The following is a 19,282-nucleotide window of genomic DNA, read 5'->3' as shown; positions in this document are numbered from 1 at the left end:
CCTCATAGCTTTATGGCCGACGCGGGAATCCCTGGCATGGGGTCAGGTGCCCTATGATATGGGCTCCTTAGCTCATTCCTGGCCCTGGTTCTGTCACCAGACCTTTGTCATCCCTCCTTCCTGAGCTCCTGCTTTCTTTTGTTTGTTTAGTTATTTTTTTGTTTGTTTGTTTGTTTTAAGAAGATTTTACTTTTAGTTCATCTCCACGCCCCCATGGAGGGCTCGAACTCCCAGCCCCGAGGTCAAGAGTCACACGCTCCACCCCTCCACCGACTGAGCCACGTGCCGCCACCCCGCAGCAGCTCAGGGATCCTTAGCAGTGGCCACAAACAAATCCTTTGGGTACACAAGGCAATTGGGGGCGTCAGAAGCACAGACACACCTTTATTGGAACGCGAGGCCGTCGTCTGGGCGAGAGGGCCCGGGAAGCACATTCCAGACGAGGAGGAATTTGACTCGGCTCGATCAGGCACAGTCAGGGTGGGAAGAAGGGGTGAGGCAGCCAAGCAGAGGGAGTGGGCAGAGAAGAGCAGGGGAAGAGTGGATGCCTGGGGCCCCGGGGGAGGGGGAGGGAGAAGCAGATGCGGGGGAGGAAGAGAAGTCACGCTGAACTCCCATGAGCCATGCGCTTCCAGGCACTGGACGTCCGGGAACTCACTGAGCCCTCACCCACGATCCCGCGTGCGGCGCGCTGCTTAGTCTCCCATTGAACAGAAGAGCAACTGAGGCACAGAGAAGATAGGTAACTTGCCAAAGCCTCGGTGAATCAATGGCAGAGGGAGTCCTACCCAGGAGCCGGTGCTCTGGGCCACTCTGCCTCCTGCCTTGCTGGGAAAGTGACCTATTTGTCAGCCAGAGCTGCTGTAATCAAGTTTTGGGGCCTGGGAGGCTCAGCCGAGAGAAATGGAGTCTCATAGCTCCGGACGCGGGAAGTCCAAGATCAAGGTGCCCGCGGAGCTGGTTTCTTCTGAGGCCTCTCTCCTGTGCGGGCAGATGGCCATCGTCTCCTCACATGGCCTTTCCTCGGTGCACAGTCGTCCCCTGGTGACTCTGTGTCCAAATCTCCTCTCCTCGTCAAGAGCAGAGTCAGATTGGCGTGGGGCCCACCCTAACAGCGTCACCCGAACTCAATGACCTCATAAAGGGTCCACCTCCACATACGTCATATTCTGGGGGGCTGGGGGTAAGGGGCTTCAACATTTCCATCGTGGGGGGGGGGACACGGTCAGCCCAGGTCGGGAGGTAGGGTCAAGGAGTCTGAACAGTAGAGCGACATGGTCGTTGGTGGCGGAGCGGGGAGAGGCCTGGGCTGTGTTCCAGAAGCATCATCGTGGCCGCTGTTCGGAGGTGGGGTGCGGGCTGAGGGCCAGAAGTCCGGCTGCACGTGGGAATCACCTGAGCGGCTTTTATAAAGCCCAACGTCCCCACTGTACCCCAGACCAGTCAAATCCGCCTGGCCGGGGTGCGGCCTGGGCATCCTTAACACGTGAGGGTTCCAGATAGCTCCGACTTGCGGCCGAGAGTGAGGACCACTGCCTCAGAGGGACAGCTGCCCAGAAGCCAGGCCAGCTGGTGGGGAGAGGGAGCGACGTTTGGAAACTCGATCTGTCCAGGCTCCCGTAGCGGGAGTGTTGTCACAAGGGCTGAACTGGTTCCAGACCTAGGCGGGTCGCTCAAGCTGCTCGTCCAAAGGGAAGTGATGGCCGTGACCTGGAAAGCTCTCCTCCCTTCCAGGGCCTGGAGCCTGGACAGCCTCTGACACCATGTTCCTGAAGGCCACGCTGCTACTCCCTGGTCCCCCACGCTCGGGCCAGAGCTTAGAAGGTCACTCTGCTCAGTGCCCCCGTTGTGTTGACAGGACAGCGGAGGCTGGAGAGGCACGGTGACTTCTGCTGGCAGGAATGCAACCTGCACTCCTGCTGTCTTGGGACATGGAGACACGCAAGGAAAGAAAGCACCAGCTTCTCGAAGAGTGGGCCTGAGGATGACCCCACCCCAGTCCTCGCCCTGTGCACTCCCACCATGCCCGGTTGTGGGGGTGTGCCTGTCCTTGGGGCCCAGGGCTGTCAGGGGCCAGCCAGCAGCCAGGCTGGGGTCCAGGCAGCTGTGTCTCTTCTCCAAAGGACCCTGGGCTGACCAGTGCCGGGACCCAGCTCTGGAGGTCCAGACGGACAGGCGGGCTCCTCCTCCCCACGGGACTCTCTTGTCGAGGCTCTAAGAAGAGCCCGGTCCCCTGCAGTCTCTCCTAAGTTGGCAAACCGACCCCGTGGAACACAAGAGCCCACCTGAGCCCGAGACATTTCCTGCGCACTGTCAGCAACTGCACAGAGGAGCTCGGGTCCCTGCTTTCACGGAACTTCCATTCTAGTGGGGGAGACAGAAAACCAGACACATGCATGAATAAATCATAGTTAGGGTGCTTCCAAGAACGAAGAATGACAATTCTTACGACTGAGAGGCCCACAGCCCAGCCTTGGGTCTTCTCGGGGAATTTATCTCGTAAGCCACGTGGCCTTCCCAAGCCTGGCTTGGCGCAGCATTCAAGGCCACACGCAGCCCAGGGACTGAAGGCTGATGGGTCCTCTCCTCACTGCCTAGCTGAGGAGGAAGGTGCGAGCCTGCGGGGCCAGGGGCCTGTCCGCCACGGCTCCTGAGTAGCCCCTGTGGGATCGGCACCCCGGTGGGGGGGCCTATGCATGTGTGCACGGCAGACACTGCCGTCCAGTTTGGAAGCTGTCGGGGGGACAGGGTGTCCCGCAAATACTGACCCTACATGGGGAGCTACCATCCCTACTTATCAGTGCTGTTCCTGTAGAGATCTTCGCGGGGCACAGCCTGGCCCCCGGCGAACTCAGGGTCCCCTGCGGGAGGAGGGGGCAGCATCCGTATGTCTGGGCATCGACCCCCACCCACTCTGCTTCACGCGTGGTGATGAGTCGGTGGAACTGGGCTGGGCGGTGGGGGTGGGGGCCAGAGTGGGAGGACAGAGGTGGGGAAGAGGTGGCGGGCTGGGGCCCACCCATGGCTCTACGGTGACCAACGAGCCTGCAAGGCGGTGAGGAGGCAGCGGTGATGGAGGGGAGGTGTTGGTTGGGTCAGAAGAGACAGGCAGTGTGGGGGCCCAACAAAGGGGGGGGGGTCCACGGACCCGAGCCCACGTGCCCCCGAGCCCTGGGGGGAGGAGGGGAGATGAGGCTCTGGGAGGTGGAGACTTGTGATCTCCCAGGCAGGGACCGGGGATGAACGTGGGCATTTGCATCAAGTGGTCTGGAAGTCCAAGGAGACAGTCCTCAAGAAGACCACCTGGAACCCCGTCGGATGGCTGTTGGGGGCCATCACAGTTCCTTGAAGGTGGCCGAAAGAATGACAGATCAGGATGCTTAGCAACTGGCTCTGTAAGGGGCTCAGCCCGAGGCTTCACCTCGTTGAACATCAGCGTCACCTCCAGCAAGCTGGAGGCCCACGGTCCCTGCCCCTGCCCCCCATTTAGGTGCTAGAAATCTGGAAAGTGTTTGGACAAGAGCAGCTCAGAGGAGACACTGACCAGGCGAGGCTTCTGAGAGCGAGTGATGACAGCTACGCTCAAAGTTGAGCCATGGAGAAGGGAGCGGATCAGGCAGAGACTTGCGGCCCAAGAAAAAGATTTGGGGCGCGAGCAACCAAGGACTGGGAACCCCAGGGTGACTGTGAGCAGAGCAGTTCCATTAAAAATAGCAGTTCTATTAAAAATAGCTCTCGCCCACGGGGTGGAGAAGAGTCTGGAAGACAGGGACCCCAGACCAGGGACTGGTTAGAAGGCTAGCGGGCCTGACGGGAGGGCAGGAGGAACTCTGTTGTTCTCAGGGCCTTTGCACTTGCGATTCCTCAGGCTTAAGACACTTCTCTCCCTGACCTTTTCAGACCCCCATCCCCATCTCTCACCTCCCTCGAGAGGCCTTCCTGGGCCGTCCCATATGCGATTGCCCCGGCCCTCAGACCCACTCTGGTCCATGTCAGCCAGCACTAGCCAAAGTGACTGCTTATTTGTCTGCCGCTGGGTTCCTGCAAGCTCCATGAGAGCAGGAGTCTCTCATTTGCTTGTGGTTCCCTGAGTACAGCCCTGTCCCCTGTCTCCTTGGTCCTTGGCCTTGACCGTCAAGGAGTCGCCAGGAGGTGCGGGGGTGGGGGGGCTGGGTCCCTCCTGGTCTCCCGGATGCTGTTCCTGCCCTTGAGGCAGCAGGGGGGAGGGACGGGGCAGGGGGGAGAGGGGGAGAGGACTGGCAGAGGGAGTGGGCTGAGGGTTCCCACCATGACGGAGACCGTGACAGTGGAGGGTCGTGGCGAGGACTCAGCCGCATGGGATCTCCCCACAGTGGCCTGGGAATGAAGTGACGCCCCCCAGAGGGGAGGGGCGTCCTGGCTTCGCCTTCACTGCTGTGGCGGATTACAGGGTTCGAGGCGTGCTGGAGGCCTGGCACACGGAGCAGGCGTGTCCCCAACAGAAAGCTCTGGATCCCGAGAGGCACCACAGGGCGTCTGTGACGGAGCAGGAGAGAGCTAATCTCCTTGTCTTCCAATGTGCTGGGCGCTTTGGGGTGGCACCCCCTCGGGACACATGTCCCTTATCCAAGCTGTATGGCTGCTTGAAAACAAAAACAAAAAAGAAGGAACTCCTGGTGTGTTTGGGGGCTGAATGTTCCAGTCTTCGCTGGCGAGAGAACACAGGCCCCGGAAGGCAGTGGTGAGAAAGCAAGCATCCAGCGACCCAAGTCATCTGTGTCGGCTTTGTCGGGGGGTGCTGCCTGGGCCTGCCAACACAGCCCACAGAAATGACATTCAGAAGCCTCGCACATTCCGTGTGCTCCGTCGGCCTCCCGGGTGGCCGGGTGAAACCGGGGCTGCTCTTCCCATTTGCTGCTAAGGCTGCTAAGGCCGCGTGCACAGCGCGTTTAGGGACCGCGAGGAAGGGGTTCATAAAGCTGTAGCGGAAAAGGGCCTTGAGTGTGCACGAGTGAATGAGATGTCTGAAGGTTTTAAGGAAGCCGTCCAGTCTTTTCTCTCTGAAATCCCTAATCTGCAAAAGCACATTTTCTGTAATGTCTCAAAATGCACACAACCCTCAGTCTTAAAAAATGCACACGACCCTCTCCCATCTGGGCTTATTGTGAGGAAGCAGGAAGCCAGGAAAATGGATTCCTCCGTGCTCGGGGACCAGGTGCAAATGCCTTTTCTTTCCAGTGAGAATGAGAAGGCTGCTATCTGGGCAGTGGGCATAGGGGGGCTTACTGCCTGTTTGGTGGCATTATTGTCCCTCCATGTGTAAATGAGGAGCCTGGAGCACAGAGAGGTTAAGTAACTTGCCCACAATCACCCCAGCAGTAAGGGGAAGAGCTGGGATTTGAACCCATGCTCTGAACCACCGCTCTGGATCCCTTCCTAGCATCTCTAAAAGCCCAGGATACAGCTCTGTCGAGCCCTCCACCCTGACTATCCGCCTAAAGAAAAAGAAGATATTCCGAAGTCTCAAGGGAAATGTTAAGAAATACCACACTGAGCTTATAGATAAGCTGTCGGTGTATCTGGCGCCACGTTTTTCCGGCAGAGGCTGGGATTGGAAGTGGAGACCCTAGGGCCACCGCTCGTGGGGAGGCACTAAGCGTGTCTGTGGCAAGCCATGTCTTCAGAAGACCCCGCAGTGGGGGTGAGAGGACTAGAAAGGTGGACGAGGCCGTGCACTGAGCAGGTGACACAAGGTGCTGGAACCTGGCACCCGCCCCCACTCCCCGCTGCGAGCGAACCACACACGGGAAGAGGAAGCTACTCTCCATCTTTCCACAGTGGCGGCTGTGACCATGGGGGGTGGCTGGCTCTGAGGGGCTGTGGTTCTCACGCGGTACAAGCCGGGGAGTCTGGGAGCTACTTTAGAGAACATCACTGTAGTTCCCGGAGCCTCGGCGAGTCCCCGCCATTCTCCAAGATCTGGACTTTATGGAACAATCCATGGGGAGCATCTCTGCACGCGTGCACATGCACGTGCACGTGTGCGCGCACACACACACACACACACACACACACACACCCCTGTGGACAGATGCGAACAAGAACTTGGTAGTTCCTAGGACATAGTGTGCTTAACCCCACGTTGCCCTGATAGTCTTACAGCTGATTCTCACTTTTTACAAACAAAACCTTTACTTTTTTTGTGTGGATCAAGTCCTGTCATTTAAAAATGCTTGGGGGAGGGGCGCCTGGGTGGCTCAGTGGGTTAAAAATGCTTGGGGAAATGTTTAAAGAATCAAACTTTCTCCTGACAGATCATGAAATAGCTACACATCAGGAAACATTCTGGAAATCTGGTTTTTCAGGAGTGGAGTCTGCTTCAAGAAAGGCCCAAGAGAACTCTGGCTGGCTGTGTGTGTAACAGTCACAGAAAGTTACCATGAATTTTGATATTGGTCCCCTATTCCACCAGATCCAAAATACCAGACGTTTCGAAGAAGATGCTTTTTTTTCCCCACCCCCCTGTGCATTTTAGGACTGCTGGCAGTCCATGTAGTTTCCATAAAAATTCTCTTGGGTACTTTTGGAACTAAGAAGAATGAATAGGATTAACTTATAATTTTGCTAGAAGAAAAAAAAATGAATATTCACTCTCAGAAATAATTTTCAACTGGCCAGGAAGCAGGGCCGTGATGGGGTAGGCCTGCCCGCAGCCATGATCTGGGTGGGTGCCTCCGCCCACCCCACTTCGGGGGTAGACCTGGCCTGGACGAAGGTCACCACACACTGGCATCCCCCGTCCTTAGCCTCCTTCGTAGACCAGATGAGCAAGAGCCCCCAGGAGCAGCCCCCTCGCCAGGACACCATTGCTTCTGGGAAGCTCACAGCTAAAGGGAAGGGAACTGCAGACACACCCCGGTGTCCTCTCTGAGGGTGACGTGGTACACTGCGAACGGAACCCCGGGGCTTCCTGCTCCTTCGTCCATGGCTCAACCCGCTCATTCAAACAGCATTTCTGAGAACCTAAGCTACTGTATGCCAAGGCGATCGTACAGCATATTAAGCAACAGGGATGCTGTTTTATCGGTGAGAAACTGGAATATTGGCGATTTCATGTTTCAGTCTAATTAGAGGGTTTTCTTAAGCCGGCATTACCCGTTTGTTTTTTTTTCTTCAGATGGGTTCAAAGAAGGCGTAGAGAGCCTGGTCACCATCTGCTATCGGAGTCTGGATCTCCCCGATTCCCTTCCAGAAACGGAGCAGACAACAGTGCCCACCGGAGTGTAATATTTTTTTGACTTTATAAAGGAATGAATCCTTGCTTAGATCAGCTTCTCCCGGACACCCTTCAGTGCAGAGGCGGTCTGGGCTCTGGCCCACAGGCCCCCACTCTGTTCCTAGAGATTCCTGGGCCCTGATCTGCAGTGTGGAGAGGGGGCTGGCCTTAGGAAGGCAACTCAGAACCACGAAAGGAAGGTGATTTCATCTGTATTCTTCTTGTCCATATGCCACTGTACTGAAAGTCCGTTCACATGACAAATCCATACCAATTATGAAATTAAATGATTTAATGACCAGTTATTTTTAACAACTCAAAAACAATCTGACCTCTTTCAACTCCAGGGCCAAAGGAGATAGCCAGCATGACTTCGCTCATTTAAAGATGCTTTTCCTCTCTTTTATCCAACTTTTTTGTTAGCCAGATTCTCCAAGAACAGGACTAAAGTATTTTATACCAAATTGTACGGTTTGGGGAATAGCCAAGAAGAATAAGATCAAGTCTAAAATACAGAACCAGGACTCTGGGATTTTTTTTTTTATGTTACAGATACAGGGCATGAACTTAATAAAGGATTACGTTTACTCAACAGTAGTTATCGGCACAAACTCCACCGCCAGCAACAAGGAACCTGTTTGGGCCTTGACCGACCAGGTGAACTCTAACCGCAGGGGCCAATAGGTGGGACCAGGGTTTCTCAACCTGGGTACTGGGGACATCTGGGGCCAGATAATTCTCTGGTGCCGGGGGTGCGGGGCCCCGTGCATCACAGCACAGGTAACAGCATCCCCGGGCTGCATCCGCTAGAAGCCAGTAACCTCCCCCCTGGGTGAGATGCGCTGGGTGAGACCTGGGTGAGACGGATGCCTTCCAATCAAATGCAAACCGAATGGCTTGCGAGGGGCAGGCAGCCCAGAGGATCGGCACGGAGGGTACTGAGGACAGAGTGACGTGGTGTGCAGAGTATTACCCCCCCTTGACAATGTGTCACTTCTGGCCAAACTCAAGGCTGGACTCAAACTCAAGGCTGGCCAAACATTGGCTTATGTGGTGAAGGGGTCCTAGGCAAGAGATGGGGCTCGCTGCCTCGAGTGCTCCACAAGCTGGGGGCGGGGGAGGGGGCAGGTTGGAGATGGAGAGACTCCTCCACCCACCTCTTGACCTTTGCGGGTCCTGACATCTGTGCCCAGGACAGCCACTTCCCTTCCCAGCTGCATCTGGCCCGTACGGATTTGGGTCTCAGCTTAAATATCACTTCCTCCTGGAAGGGTCCTCTGCCCCCTTCTCCCTGCTGCTGCAGCACACACCCCCCCACATCTGCTCTGGGTGTCCTGCTCAGGGGTGCCTTATACCCTCTGACACGGATCACCTGACCACACAGACACCCGCCCCCCCAATATGTCTACACGGACTGCGGCAGTTTGGTTTCTGCTTGCTCTTCTTGTTAGAACACGAATTCCAAGAAGACACGGACCCTGTCTCCATGAGAACCCAGGGGACACCTTGCCCAAAGTATTTGCTGATGAAGGAAATCACTCTTCAACTGAACGGCTGAGGAGGGTAAGCGGAGCATGTGGTCTTTGTTGCAAAGAAGTTTCGTCAACGTGTACACTGGTTTATTTCTGCAAAGGTGACCAGACTGGCGTGTGCGAGGCAGAAACGGATGGCAACCGCGGTCTGGAGGGTGTGAAAGTTCCCACCTCCACCCACACGTTCTGTTCGATATGTTCAACTGACCCAGATTACGATCCGTCTTTCGGAAAAATGTTTTGTGCCCTGAGTCCCCTCACGTGCCTGTCAATGGATCAGTGACACACGCCAGGAGCCCAAGAAGACAGTTAGCCACTCCGCTGTGTGGCCGTTCAAGTCTTCAAAACCCGTCTTGTTAGGGGCAACTCTCTACTCCCTGATCGGGGAGGGCTGGGGAGCCAGGTGAGAAGGAGGGCCGTTCGGAGAAGACTCGGAGAGGAGCGGAACGGGGTCTGTATCTCAAAGCCCGAGTGTCCTGAGGGACACGCAGGCCGCTGGCCCCCCGCTGACATCTAGTCTGCCTGGTCCCCCAACACCACGGCCAGGTTCCAACACCAAAACACAGAGACATTTCCGTCTAACTTTTATATGAAGAATTTAATTATCTATACACGTCACTAATTCCAAAGGGTGTATTACAGTTGTTAAAGCCGCAGGTTTATATATTTCTATATCTTACATTCATATCCACGAACATCCGGATGGGCGAGGGGACGAGGAGAAGCCTCCCCTGTCCCCCGTGCCCGGGACTGGGTAGGGCCTCACAACACACCTGCCAGCACAGGCACCTGCTCCCGAGGGAGATGTAAAAACAGAAGGTAACTGCAGGTTACAAAGGCATTAGTGGAAACTGGGAGACTGTGCTCGAGGCTTCCCCCGCCCGGGCTCCTGGGCTGTCAGCAATGGGCATTTTTATTGAGAGCTTCCAACTAGTGTTTAAAAAGGACACACATGGCTTCGGCTACAACATACTGGACACGTACACAGACCAGGAGCTCCATTTCATATTAAGCTGCGGAAATCCCACGGTCTAGTTAAAAAATGTAAACACTGGAAATTAATCACAGGGAGGCTTCTATACATTCTTTCTTGTCAAGAAAATGACTTGTTCGAAATAGGTCATTCCGTGAAAAGGAACTGGAATAAAAACTTCACGTAACAGAGACCGAGAAGAGATTGTGGGTGTTGTGAGTCGTAACCAACCCAGTGGTGTCTCGTCTACTGCTTTGATGGTCTGAAAACACGCCAAGTTAAAAACCCAAAACAGAAAACACCAGCTCAACCAGATAAATCTGAGACTGAACTAAAACACAGGTGCTTTCTCCTGGGGCTACAGGGTCACCGTGCAAAATCCAATCAATGCAGTGTGATTAGAGCATCGTACAAGGTAGTAGCTTTTGCCATGGAAAAGAACGGATTTCTTATGTACAACGATGTACTGTTACATGCTCGGCAAGATACATCTGATACACACAAACAAGCACAAAACACCTTCGGTTTAATTGGGGTCGTTCTACACGTCTTTAAAAACAGATATACTGAATTCCTTTGCACATCTACAGCGCGGGCGGGGCGGGGGGGGGACCCAAACTACACAATTTAGTTGGTAACACTGGACAAAATGAAAAAAAAATAAAATACATCAAGTCTCAGATTTATGGACATTTGGAACATTTTTTTAATAGCACATGCAGCATTCCTTGATAGTGGGTCTTTTTGCAAAACCGAAATAGCAAAGGAGTAATCGATTGATTTTTATTAAAAGGCTAAAATATAGTTTTTTTAAAAAACACTTTTAAAACTACTGAAAGCACCTGTGCAAAGGTGGGGGGGGGACATCAATTTGAGTCACTAGGAAAGCCACAAAAGGACCCACTACCCTGTGTATTTTTTGTAAGGTTCGCTTCTAGCTCTGTAAGTAATAGCTCGACACTGTCATCACATGCAACTAAGGTAAAATGAGGTAAACTGCTCTGCAGTGAGTTCTTCTACTCAGAAGGCAGTAGGTGATCATGCTGGAAGTCACATGATCAAGGCTGCATCTCCCATCATCCCTCTGGGCAGTGATATGGGATAGTGGGTCTCTTTGAGGACTTTCAAGCCTGAGGGGGGGATGGACAACATATGATTCCTAGAAAAAGGAGGAAAACAACACATAAGCAAAACAAAACAATGAGCAAAATTCAAGCTAGGAAAATGAGTCAGGCATGTAAACAGCATGGTGCCAAAATGATTAAAGAAAAAAAAAAAGGAAAAAGTGGGGAGGGGAGGGAGGGGGCATGCTACAGAAGGAATGAAAATAAAACAAAACAATAAAACAAAACCAAAAAACAACCCCACAAGGTCAAGTCTCGCATTACAGAAGGTCTTCAAAGAGACTATCGTGAATGCAGCAATGGTCTGGCTTTCCGCTCTGCAAACAAAGCTCAGCCGGATCCGAGCAGTGCCGCACGGGTGACCGTGAGAGACCAGAGGGGAGAGGCGGCGCGGCGGCCAAGGGCACTTACATTGCTGGCTTGGGTCCGTGTCGGCGGTCAGCTTCACGTAGTTGGAGGGGAAGAGCCCCACCTGGCCGCTGACCTCCCCTCTCCACCAGTCGGGGTCGTCCTTGTTGAGGACGTTGATGATCTGGCCCTTGCTGAAGGCCAGCTCGTCGTCATTCTGGGCGCTGTAGTCATACACGCCGATGACCTGGCACACTGCGGGAGACAGGGCCAGGTGAGGGCCGCGGGGCGCGCACAAGAGGCGGCAGGCGCTCCCTGCACGCTCCCGCACCGCGAGGCCGCGCTCGGGACAGGACGCAATTCAGCGAGCGGCTCTGGTGGGCTTTTGCAAAGCGGGGGCGACTGGGGGAGGCGAGGGCATAAAAACCAAGGTGACAGCAGAATTTCACACTAAGACTGTAGCTTGTGGGATACCTTCCTCTTTCTCGTGCGTTCACGTCAGCAGAAAATCTACAAGGATGCCGGAATGCTCTCGGAACCGCTTCCGAGTGAGTGGAGGAACGCGCCCCTGGAAAGCTGACTGCACAAGACAGCGGTATATGGGGGACCCAGTCACCCTGCTCTGCTTCCTTCTTTCTACCCTCCCCTTTTTCCCCACCAGCCGCCCCTTGTGCAGAAATCAAAATCTTACTGAGAAGTAAAACAATGTTTTCTTCTGCTATTATCTTTGTGGCTCAAAATTTTGTCTCAAGGAGGACATCGCCACGCTCAAGAAGGTTTTTCCCCTTCTCGCTTTCCCTCAAACCTGTGGGAGGTTAAACTGCTTTCGTTCCCTGGCCTGAGCACACTTTGGGTAAGTCTGGTGGTTAGGCTGGGCCTCTCATTAATCTTCCTCAACCAGGTTATCTGTGGGTTTAGGTTCTGCAAATTAACTGAATCATTTCAGCCAATTATTTCAGTGGGTTTCAACCAACCCATTGAAGGGGGTCCCGCCCAACTACCCCAAGGGAGACGGGGTCCGGCTGGCACCGCCCCCTCCACCCGCAGGAGGCCCACAGCGCAGCCGAGAGGCCCAGCCAGGGCTGGGAACAGTCCCGCTTTGCCAATCCCTGTGCTGGCAAAGTCTGCCAAGTTGTCATCGTATTTCACTGGGGATATATGGCACAGACGCCAACGAAAGTTACGCATTTTCCAGAGATGCCACCCAAGAGCTGGTGGCTTGAAGGCCCGAGGGCAGATTCCTGCTTCCCTAACCTCGCCCATCTCAAATATGACCAAAGCATCTAATTTGGTCTCCTCAGTCAGAAAATAGCCAACGGCCTCAGCCGCGGTGCCCTCTGTTCTCTGGAGTCCTTTACGGGAGCGTGCACAACATCCTGTCCATTGAGCGAAGCCCCCTCTGTTCACAGGAAATGTCACGGGGGAGCTATTTTAGTCTTCGGCGAGTGACCATTACAAGCAAGAGACCCCGCGGCCTCCAGCTCCGTCTCCTGACCTGCTGAGACCCGGCCGTTTATTTTTAGGGGTCCCTTTTTGTCCCCTCAGCCCCTAGCCCAAATCCCGATTTCAACAGCTGGAAGGAAATCAAGAGAAAAGTCTGGCTGTAAGGCCACAGCATTCACAACTCCTTCAGAAGACAGTTCCAACAAGGGCTCTGTTGTGCCCAGGACAGCCAAGCTGCTTAGACACTCGGTCCTTTTGAAAAACATATTCCATATCCCATTAGTTGGGGATCGGTCCCGGCAAGTACAAGAAGTCTTTACAGCAGCTGTGAGAGCCGCTCTAAGACACTCCGGGAGGGAACCCAGCGGGAGGATGACGGGGACCCGCGGACCATCGTCCAAGGGGAGATCGCACGCTGCCTACCTGCCGGGAGCGCTGTCGGCTTCGGGGGCTCCGTTGGAGTGATTTTGCTCGTCCCGGGGCTTAGAAGTTTTACGTAATTAGCAGGGAACCAGCCTATCTGGCGCTTCTTCCCACGTGCCTAGTAAGGTAAGGACAGCGAAACGCTTAAAAGGGTTGTCATCATTCAGGAGCCAGTCCGCTATGCAACAGAGCACATACACAAGGTTCACACAGAGCCGCAAACCAGCTGGTGTGAACAGCAGCATCTCTGATTTCTGTATTACACAGTGAAGACACTGCAGCGAGAATTCACACCGGGGTCATCCTTGGCCTGCGGAACCTGGAATGTGTCTGCATGGGCAGGACCATGTGGGTCCCCGCTGGGTGTCATGGGGAATATCTAGCAGAGGGCACCCACTCAGGCGGCCCTGGCTCTCACATGTGACTTTCAGGGCACGCAGGGATGATGGCGAAGCCAACATTACGTATGGATTTGAGGCGAACGGTGACGGTGACAATAAGGAGACACTACCAATAGTAGCAAGCAATACTTCTTGGGTACTTTTGATAAGTCGAGCCCTGCGCCGAGCACCCCTCGTGCGTTTACCTGCGCAATTCCAGAGGGAGAATACTAGGACTATTCCCGGTTCCCGGATGAAGGAAGTGAGGCCCAGAAAAGCCCAGTGACAGTTACAAGCCAGGCAGCGGTGAGCCAGCAGTCACACTCGCGCCTGCGCCCTTATGCACAGGGTGAGATGACACGCAGGCGCTATAGACACAACACAGGGGGTCTGAACCTGTCCTGTTTTCAAACAGGGTGAGCCAAGACCTGCGACTCTATGAGGTCAAGGTCAGCTGGGAATGACGAGGAGCGCTACGAGCACCCGACTATGCCAGCGGGAACAGAGAACTCAAGATGATGCATACAAACGTGCGCGCGCGCGCGCACACACACACACACACACACACACACACACACACACAGTAGCTCTAGAAAAACAGTTGCCTTCAAGGACAGGGCTGGGAGGGAGACCGTCCCTATCCCCCTTTGCTTACTTTTGAATTTTAAACCCTGGGAATATATTCCCTATCTGCAACATAAGGAAAGAAAACTTCCTCTACCTTAACTCTGCCCTCCCACCTGCCAAATCATGGAGAAGGATCCAGCCGGGTTACTTTTAGAACACAGATCAAGTTTCCCTTTCCTTGTGGTCTGACAGACTGCGTGCCCTTGGCTCAAGGACTGAGGCTTACAGTGAATCCGCCCACGACTGCAGCCTCTCATTTGCAAGCCCCCACGAGCTCCTCTACCCAGTGGGCCGCCATATGGCTGGCCACGACTCCGCCATGGCCCTATCGCTGCCCTCAAACAAGGGCAGAACCCGGAGCTCACTGGCAGTTTCTTCGTTTGTGCATCCACAATGAGAGAGCTCTTGGTGAAGGCACCAGAAGCCCTCCCGGGCCTGGCAATTCACCCATTTTCTTGGGGATTGCAAGAATTGTTCAAAACTGTCTTTTCAGCAAGGTGCTAGGAGGGTGAGGACAGAAAAAACACAAACCAAACAGTTACCACCTTCAAAACAGTGATGCACGCAAAACATGCACGCAGACGTAAGACAGCTGGGTGAGAAGCTAACAGTATCATCAATATTTAACACCATGAGTGGTGTGGGCATCGGGACCACCACAGCTCTGGGGAAGATGTCCCTTCTGGAAGAGGTGGGAGGTGGCCAGCTCCTGTGGTCTCCCATGCCTGGGGGTGCATGTTACTCTCAGGGAGGCCCCGAGCCTAGAGGAGGGCTTATTGTCAAGCGAGAACGAATCATCCGATGAGAAGATGCTGTAGCGGAGAGGTCACCGAGGGCTGGGCAGACTAGCAAGTGCACGGCTGGGGCGGGAAGGGGGCGTCTGTGGGCATCTCGGGGGACGCCAGCACAGGAGGCCCACCGCCCCCCCAGGTCAGATTCCCAAGGCCAGTGGGTGAGTGTGGTCAGCCCCACTGGGCAGGTGTTACGGCTGCCCACCAGGGCGCTGCCCACGACTCGCCAAGTCTCCGGCTACACTCTAGATGGTGCTGGCCATTCCCGGCACTTCATTGTGTCACTGGCTGCCCATGTGCACAGAGAGGGGCTTCCCTCTTCAGCGCACCACAACAGCCATCTTCTCCTTGACCAAGGTCTGCCTCGACAAAATGGCGGACGGAAGACACCGACACACACACACACACACACACACACACACACACACACAGGCACACCCCCCACCCAACCCATGCAGGAACAAAGCCTGTTGTGACACAGAAGCAGCTCTCGTGCCACACCTTACACTTAAGGTTGGCGAATGCGGCTTCTGTAAGGCCACAACACGTGAGGACGACTCTACAGGCGCCCCTGGCCAGGACTTCTCACCCTGGGGATGCAGCAGGCAGGCCGATGTGGACAAACCTTTCCGGGAATCCTTAGTTCTCCCCATTCTGCTACTGACTGGGTGCCTGACGCTTAGAAAACCAACACATGGACTCTGACGACAGGGCGCCTCCCCATATCCAAGCGCGGGACCAGGTGGCGGGGGTTCCGCTGGCCTTTGCAAGGACGCCCTCGCCCTTTGACATCTTACACACTCAATTGTGGACAGAATTTTCAACAAACGGAAAAGACACTAACTTGCAGCTCTCCTTCCCACCAACCGCCTGGGTTCTTTTTCCGGATCAGAATCAGCTGACCAGGGGCCAGAGTGAGCTGCTCAGGGCCGGTGGCCGTGTAGCAGGCGATCACCTGCGCGATTTCTGGAAAACAAGATCAAACATGGCGGCGCCGTGTCAGGGTCAGGAGAAGAAATTCTAGGAAGACACAGCCACCTCCCCAGTTCCCAGGTTAATGGGCTCAAGGCCAGTGCCCTGGGCTGGTTTTCTGCTCAATGACGGGGGCCACTTTGGCCCCCATTCCACAGCCTATAGTCCAGATGCTCCTCTCACGGGCTCAGCTGGTCTTTTGGTTCTGCTCTAGGACCTCCTCATCCTCCCTCAGAACACATTTACCAAACTTCTCTCTATGAAACCCGTTCTTGCCCAATTCTGACCCCTTCTGTCCTGGCCCCCCCACCCTTGCTGCTGTCCCACCCCCCACCCTGAGGCCCACCATAGGACCTGGTTCCTCACCCTCCACACTGCAGGGCTGGCACCCAGCACACTCACCGCTAGGGAAGTGAATAAAGGGACTCCCACCCTCCAAGTAAGTAGAAAGATGAATTCTATTTTCTCCAGAAACTTTCAGGGGGCCTGGCGCTAGCTGATCTAGATGTTGTGGCTTTAGGCTCTCGACCCCACCCACGTGACCATTTTCTCTGTGGCTCCCATTCTGAGGGGGATCCTTGAATATCAGGTGGGAATCATGTCAATGCACGTTTTCTTTCATTTTAGGTTAAAAAAAAAAAAAAAAGAATCGGGAGTTAAGAGAATTTTATGCAAAAATAGTTCAGCAGAGGGGAAAAAAAATGTAAACAGTTCTGTACTTTCCCTAAATGTTAAAAATCTCATGGGAAAAATTCCAGCAGCACCACAGACCAGGCTCTGAAAAGTACATTTCTACTGGCACAGGAGGTCGAGTACGAAAAAACAAAATGCTTCTCTGACTGAATTCTGGCATACCCGCAGTGACTGCTTTCGGAGCTTCTAGAAGCAATACGGAACAAACTGTTCTGGTCCTCCACGCTCTCTCCCCACCACAACAGATCTTGAAAGAAAGAAGGAATGAGGGAAAGCAAGCAAGCAAGAGGTAAAAAGGCCCCCCTATCCTCTGACGGTACCTCCTCCTGCTCCAGAAAGCACATGCACTAGGCGATCCCTTCCGACCCGGTTCTGCCATCAGCCGGCGGCCACTGGGCTGTCGGGGGCAGGCCCGGCCCTGCCAGATGCTTCGGGGAGATCGGGGGCAGCAAGAAAGAGGCCAGCTTACACATACCTCGGCCCTGCTGAGAGCCTCTGCTGGGAAATCTGTGCTGGGGGTAAGAATTCTCCCCTCACCCGCCCTCACCCGCCCAGGACTAGCTCTAGATTCCAAGAGTTTCTGGTCTGGAGAGAGTCCAAGTGAGTGTCCTATTTGGCCTCAGACTTTCCTGCTCCTCAAAGAACCTGGCATGCACAGCCAGCAATCTGCCCCCAGCTTTCTTCTCTGTCTTTTGTGTCCCTTAGCAGCTTGCTGGTTTCAGTACAAAGTTAAGCCCATCTGGACCCTTTGGAATGACAATTCAAAATGTAAAATCCTCACAGCTAAAACCGAGATGGGGACCCAAGTGTCCCAGCCTCTGGAGTCTGACTAAAATCCTGTGACAACCCAAGAACCCACTTTTCCTTGACAGGTAAGGCCTTCTAGAGCTAAGCACCAGACCCAGAACCACCAGACTATCCCCCCCTCACCCCTGCCCAGAAGCCTGCCAAGGACGCCCCCATATACCATCTCCTATGGACACAAGAGCAAAAAGACGTGCCACGCAAACCGTATGATTTCACACCTGCGTCCTGTCCCTTGAGTTCATGGTACTATTTGTAGAACATGTGATTTTGGTTCAATTACCTACAGCACTGAATTAGGAGGGATGTCTGTATTTCGTACCTTCAGTATGAACCTAAGGAGAACCACCCCGCGGCTCCTACATTAACGTGACCTCTACTGTGCTCTTTGAATCCTGGCCACTGTTTCTGTCCTGGGACTGAACTGTGCTGTCAGGAGAGGAAGTGAGCTTCCTGGACCTCCCATGAGATGAGGCGCGGTGGCTTCGCACGAACCTTAGAGCTCCACATGTTACAACCTGTCCCCACCTTGCCTGACTCGCTTCTTTGCGACCCATGAGAACACTCTGTCTAGCGACGTCCCCACTCCCCACGTGTGAAGCAACAGCTAGAGTTCCCAACCACGTACATGTAGTGAATGGATTCTGAGAAGACAATAAACTCCAAACCCTCTTACGAAAGAGTCTATTGTCTTCCCTTGCAGGCTTCCGGCCCTCCCGAACCAAGATTGGGAGCAACTAGCAATTACATTCAAAACACTGAAAAATAAGCATCAGGGTTTGTAACTTACCAGGTTTTTTTCCTAAACTCCCTGTTTTCCCAGCAGTTCCAGAGCCCTTAAAACAGAGCAAAAGGTCTCATTTGCATACTGCAGAGTTTCGTTCATGCAACTTCAAACACGATCAGTGACAACACAAGCCCGCTCGAGCCCCCGGCGCCCCCCTGCTCATTCTGGGGAAACACAGCAGCACTGTATCAGATGCCATCAGATGGGTATCAGGAAAACAGGGGACAAAATTAAGTGCTTTAAACACACAGCTTTTACCCTCTTCTTTGGAGAAAAGTGAACAAAGGATGCGGCACTGTAGGGTCCCAGAGGGCTCAGGTGCTGCCTGTGTGTAGACCACGTGCGTGCTGTCCCCGGGGTCAACTCCAACAGGGGGTGCCAGACCTACTGGTCTAGGTCCTGAACACTGAGCTCCTGCTTGTGTTCCGATGGGACTTAAACATTTCGCACATAAGAACTACAGAGACTCTGACTGACATCCATGAGCCCAACACCCATATTCACTACATAAAATGTTAATAGTCTGCTACACTTGCTTTAGAGCTTTTTTTTTCTTTTTAAATAACGGAAACAGCATCGTGGCCATTCAAACATGCCTTCCCCATCCCATTCACCTCTTTACCCCCAGAGGCAACCACCGTCCTGCGTGTCCTTTCCGCCCAAATCTTAGAGTGTATAAACCCTGAAATCCCTCTATCAGTGCTGGCTGCACATTCCACAGAAGCAGACCAGACCAGAGGTTTTTGTTTTGCTTTGTTTTGTTTTGTTTTTTTGGCAACTATTAATTGTTCCAAAAGTGCTCTGGGGTTGAATTCCTTTATGGATACTCATGGAATTTTAAACCAGCTTAATAAGCCAATAGGGACCTCGAGTCAGGACAGGGGCCAGACTGCAATCTGTCATTACTGAGGGCTTTATTCTGAATTGATTTTCATCCTTGAGTCCCTGTCTGGCAGTAAATTAAGTATTCCAATCAAGACAAAACAAAAAAAAAGCTTAATAAAGTAAATGACAGTTACTACAAGAATAAAAACATGCCATTTATCTAACTTATCACAGTCCCTTTATTTTGGTTACTGAAATTTAATAACCATTTACCAGGGAAAGTCAAAGTTACAATTTTTACTCTG

General features: G+C 53.6%; 1 protein-coding gene across 4 annotated transcripts in view; it reads right to left on the bottom strand.

The window, feature by feature from the left end:
* The window catches only part of ITSN1 (intersectin 1), a 221,146-nt gene that overhangs the window by 40,203 nt on the left and 161,661 nt on the right, over positions 1–19,282 (bottom strand). For 2 of the 4 annotated variants that reach the window (XM_059392297.1, XM_059392298.1), the window contains 4 exons: positions 18,156–18,201; positions 15,741–15,862; positions 13,099–13,216; positions 11,296–11,487 (listed from right to left, as the gene is read on the bottom strand). In XM_059392297.1, the coding sequence (XP_059248280.1) occupies positions 11,296–11,487; positions 13,099–13,216; positions 15,741–15,862; positions 18,156–18,201 (478 nt within the window). Of the gene's footprint in view, positions 1–9,366; positions 10,920–11,295; positions 11,488–13,098; positions 13,217–15,740; positions 15,863–18,155; positions 18,202–19,282 lie in introns of those variants that run through there. The other 2 variants (XM_059392300.1, XM_059392299.1) reach the window with 2 other exon arrangements.

This window comes from Mustela nigripes, chromosome 2, assembly GCF_022355385.1.
Source record: "Mustela nigripes isolate SB6536 chromosome 2, MUSNIG.SB6536, whole genome shotgun sequence".
NCBI classification, from domain to species: Eukaryota; Metazoa; Chordata; class Mammalia; order Carnivora; family Mustelidae; genus Mustela; species Mustela nigripes.
This window is presented reverse-complemented; position numbering and strand designations above follow the sequence as displayed.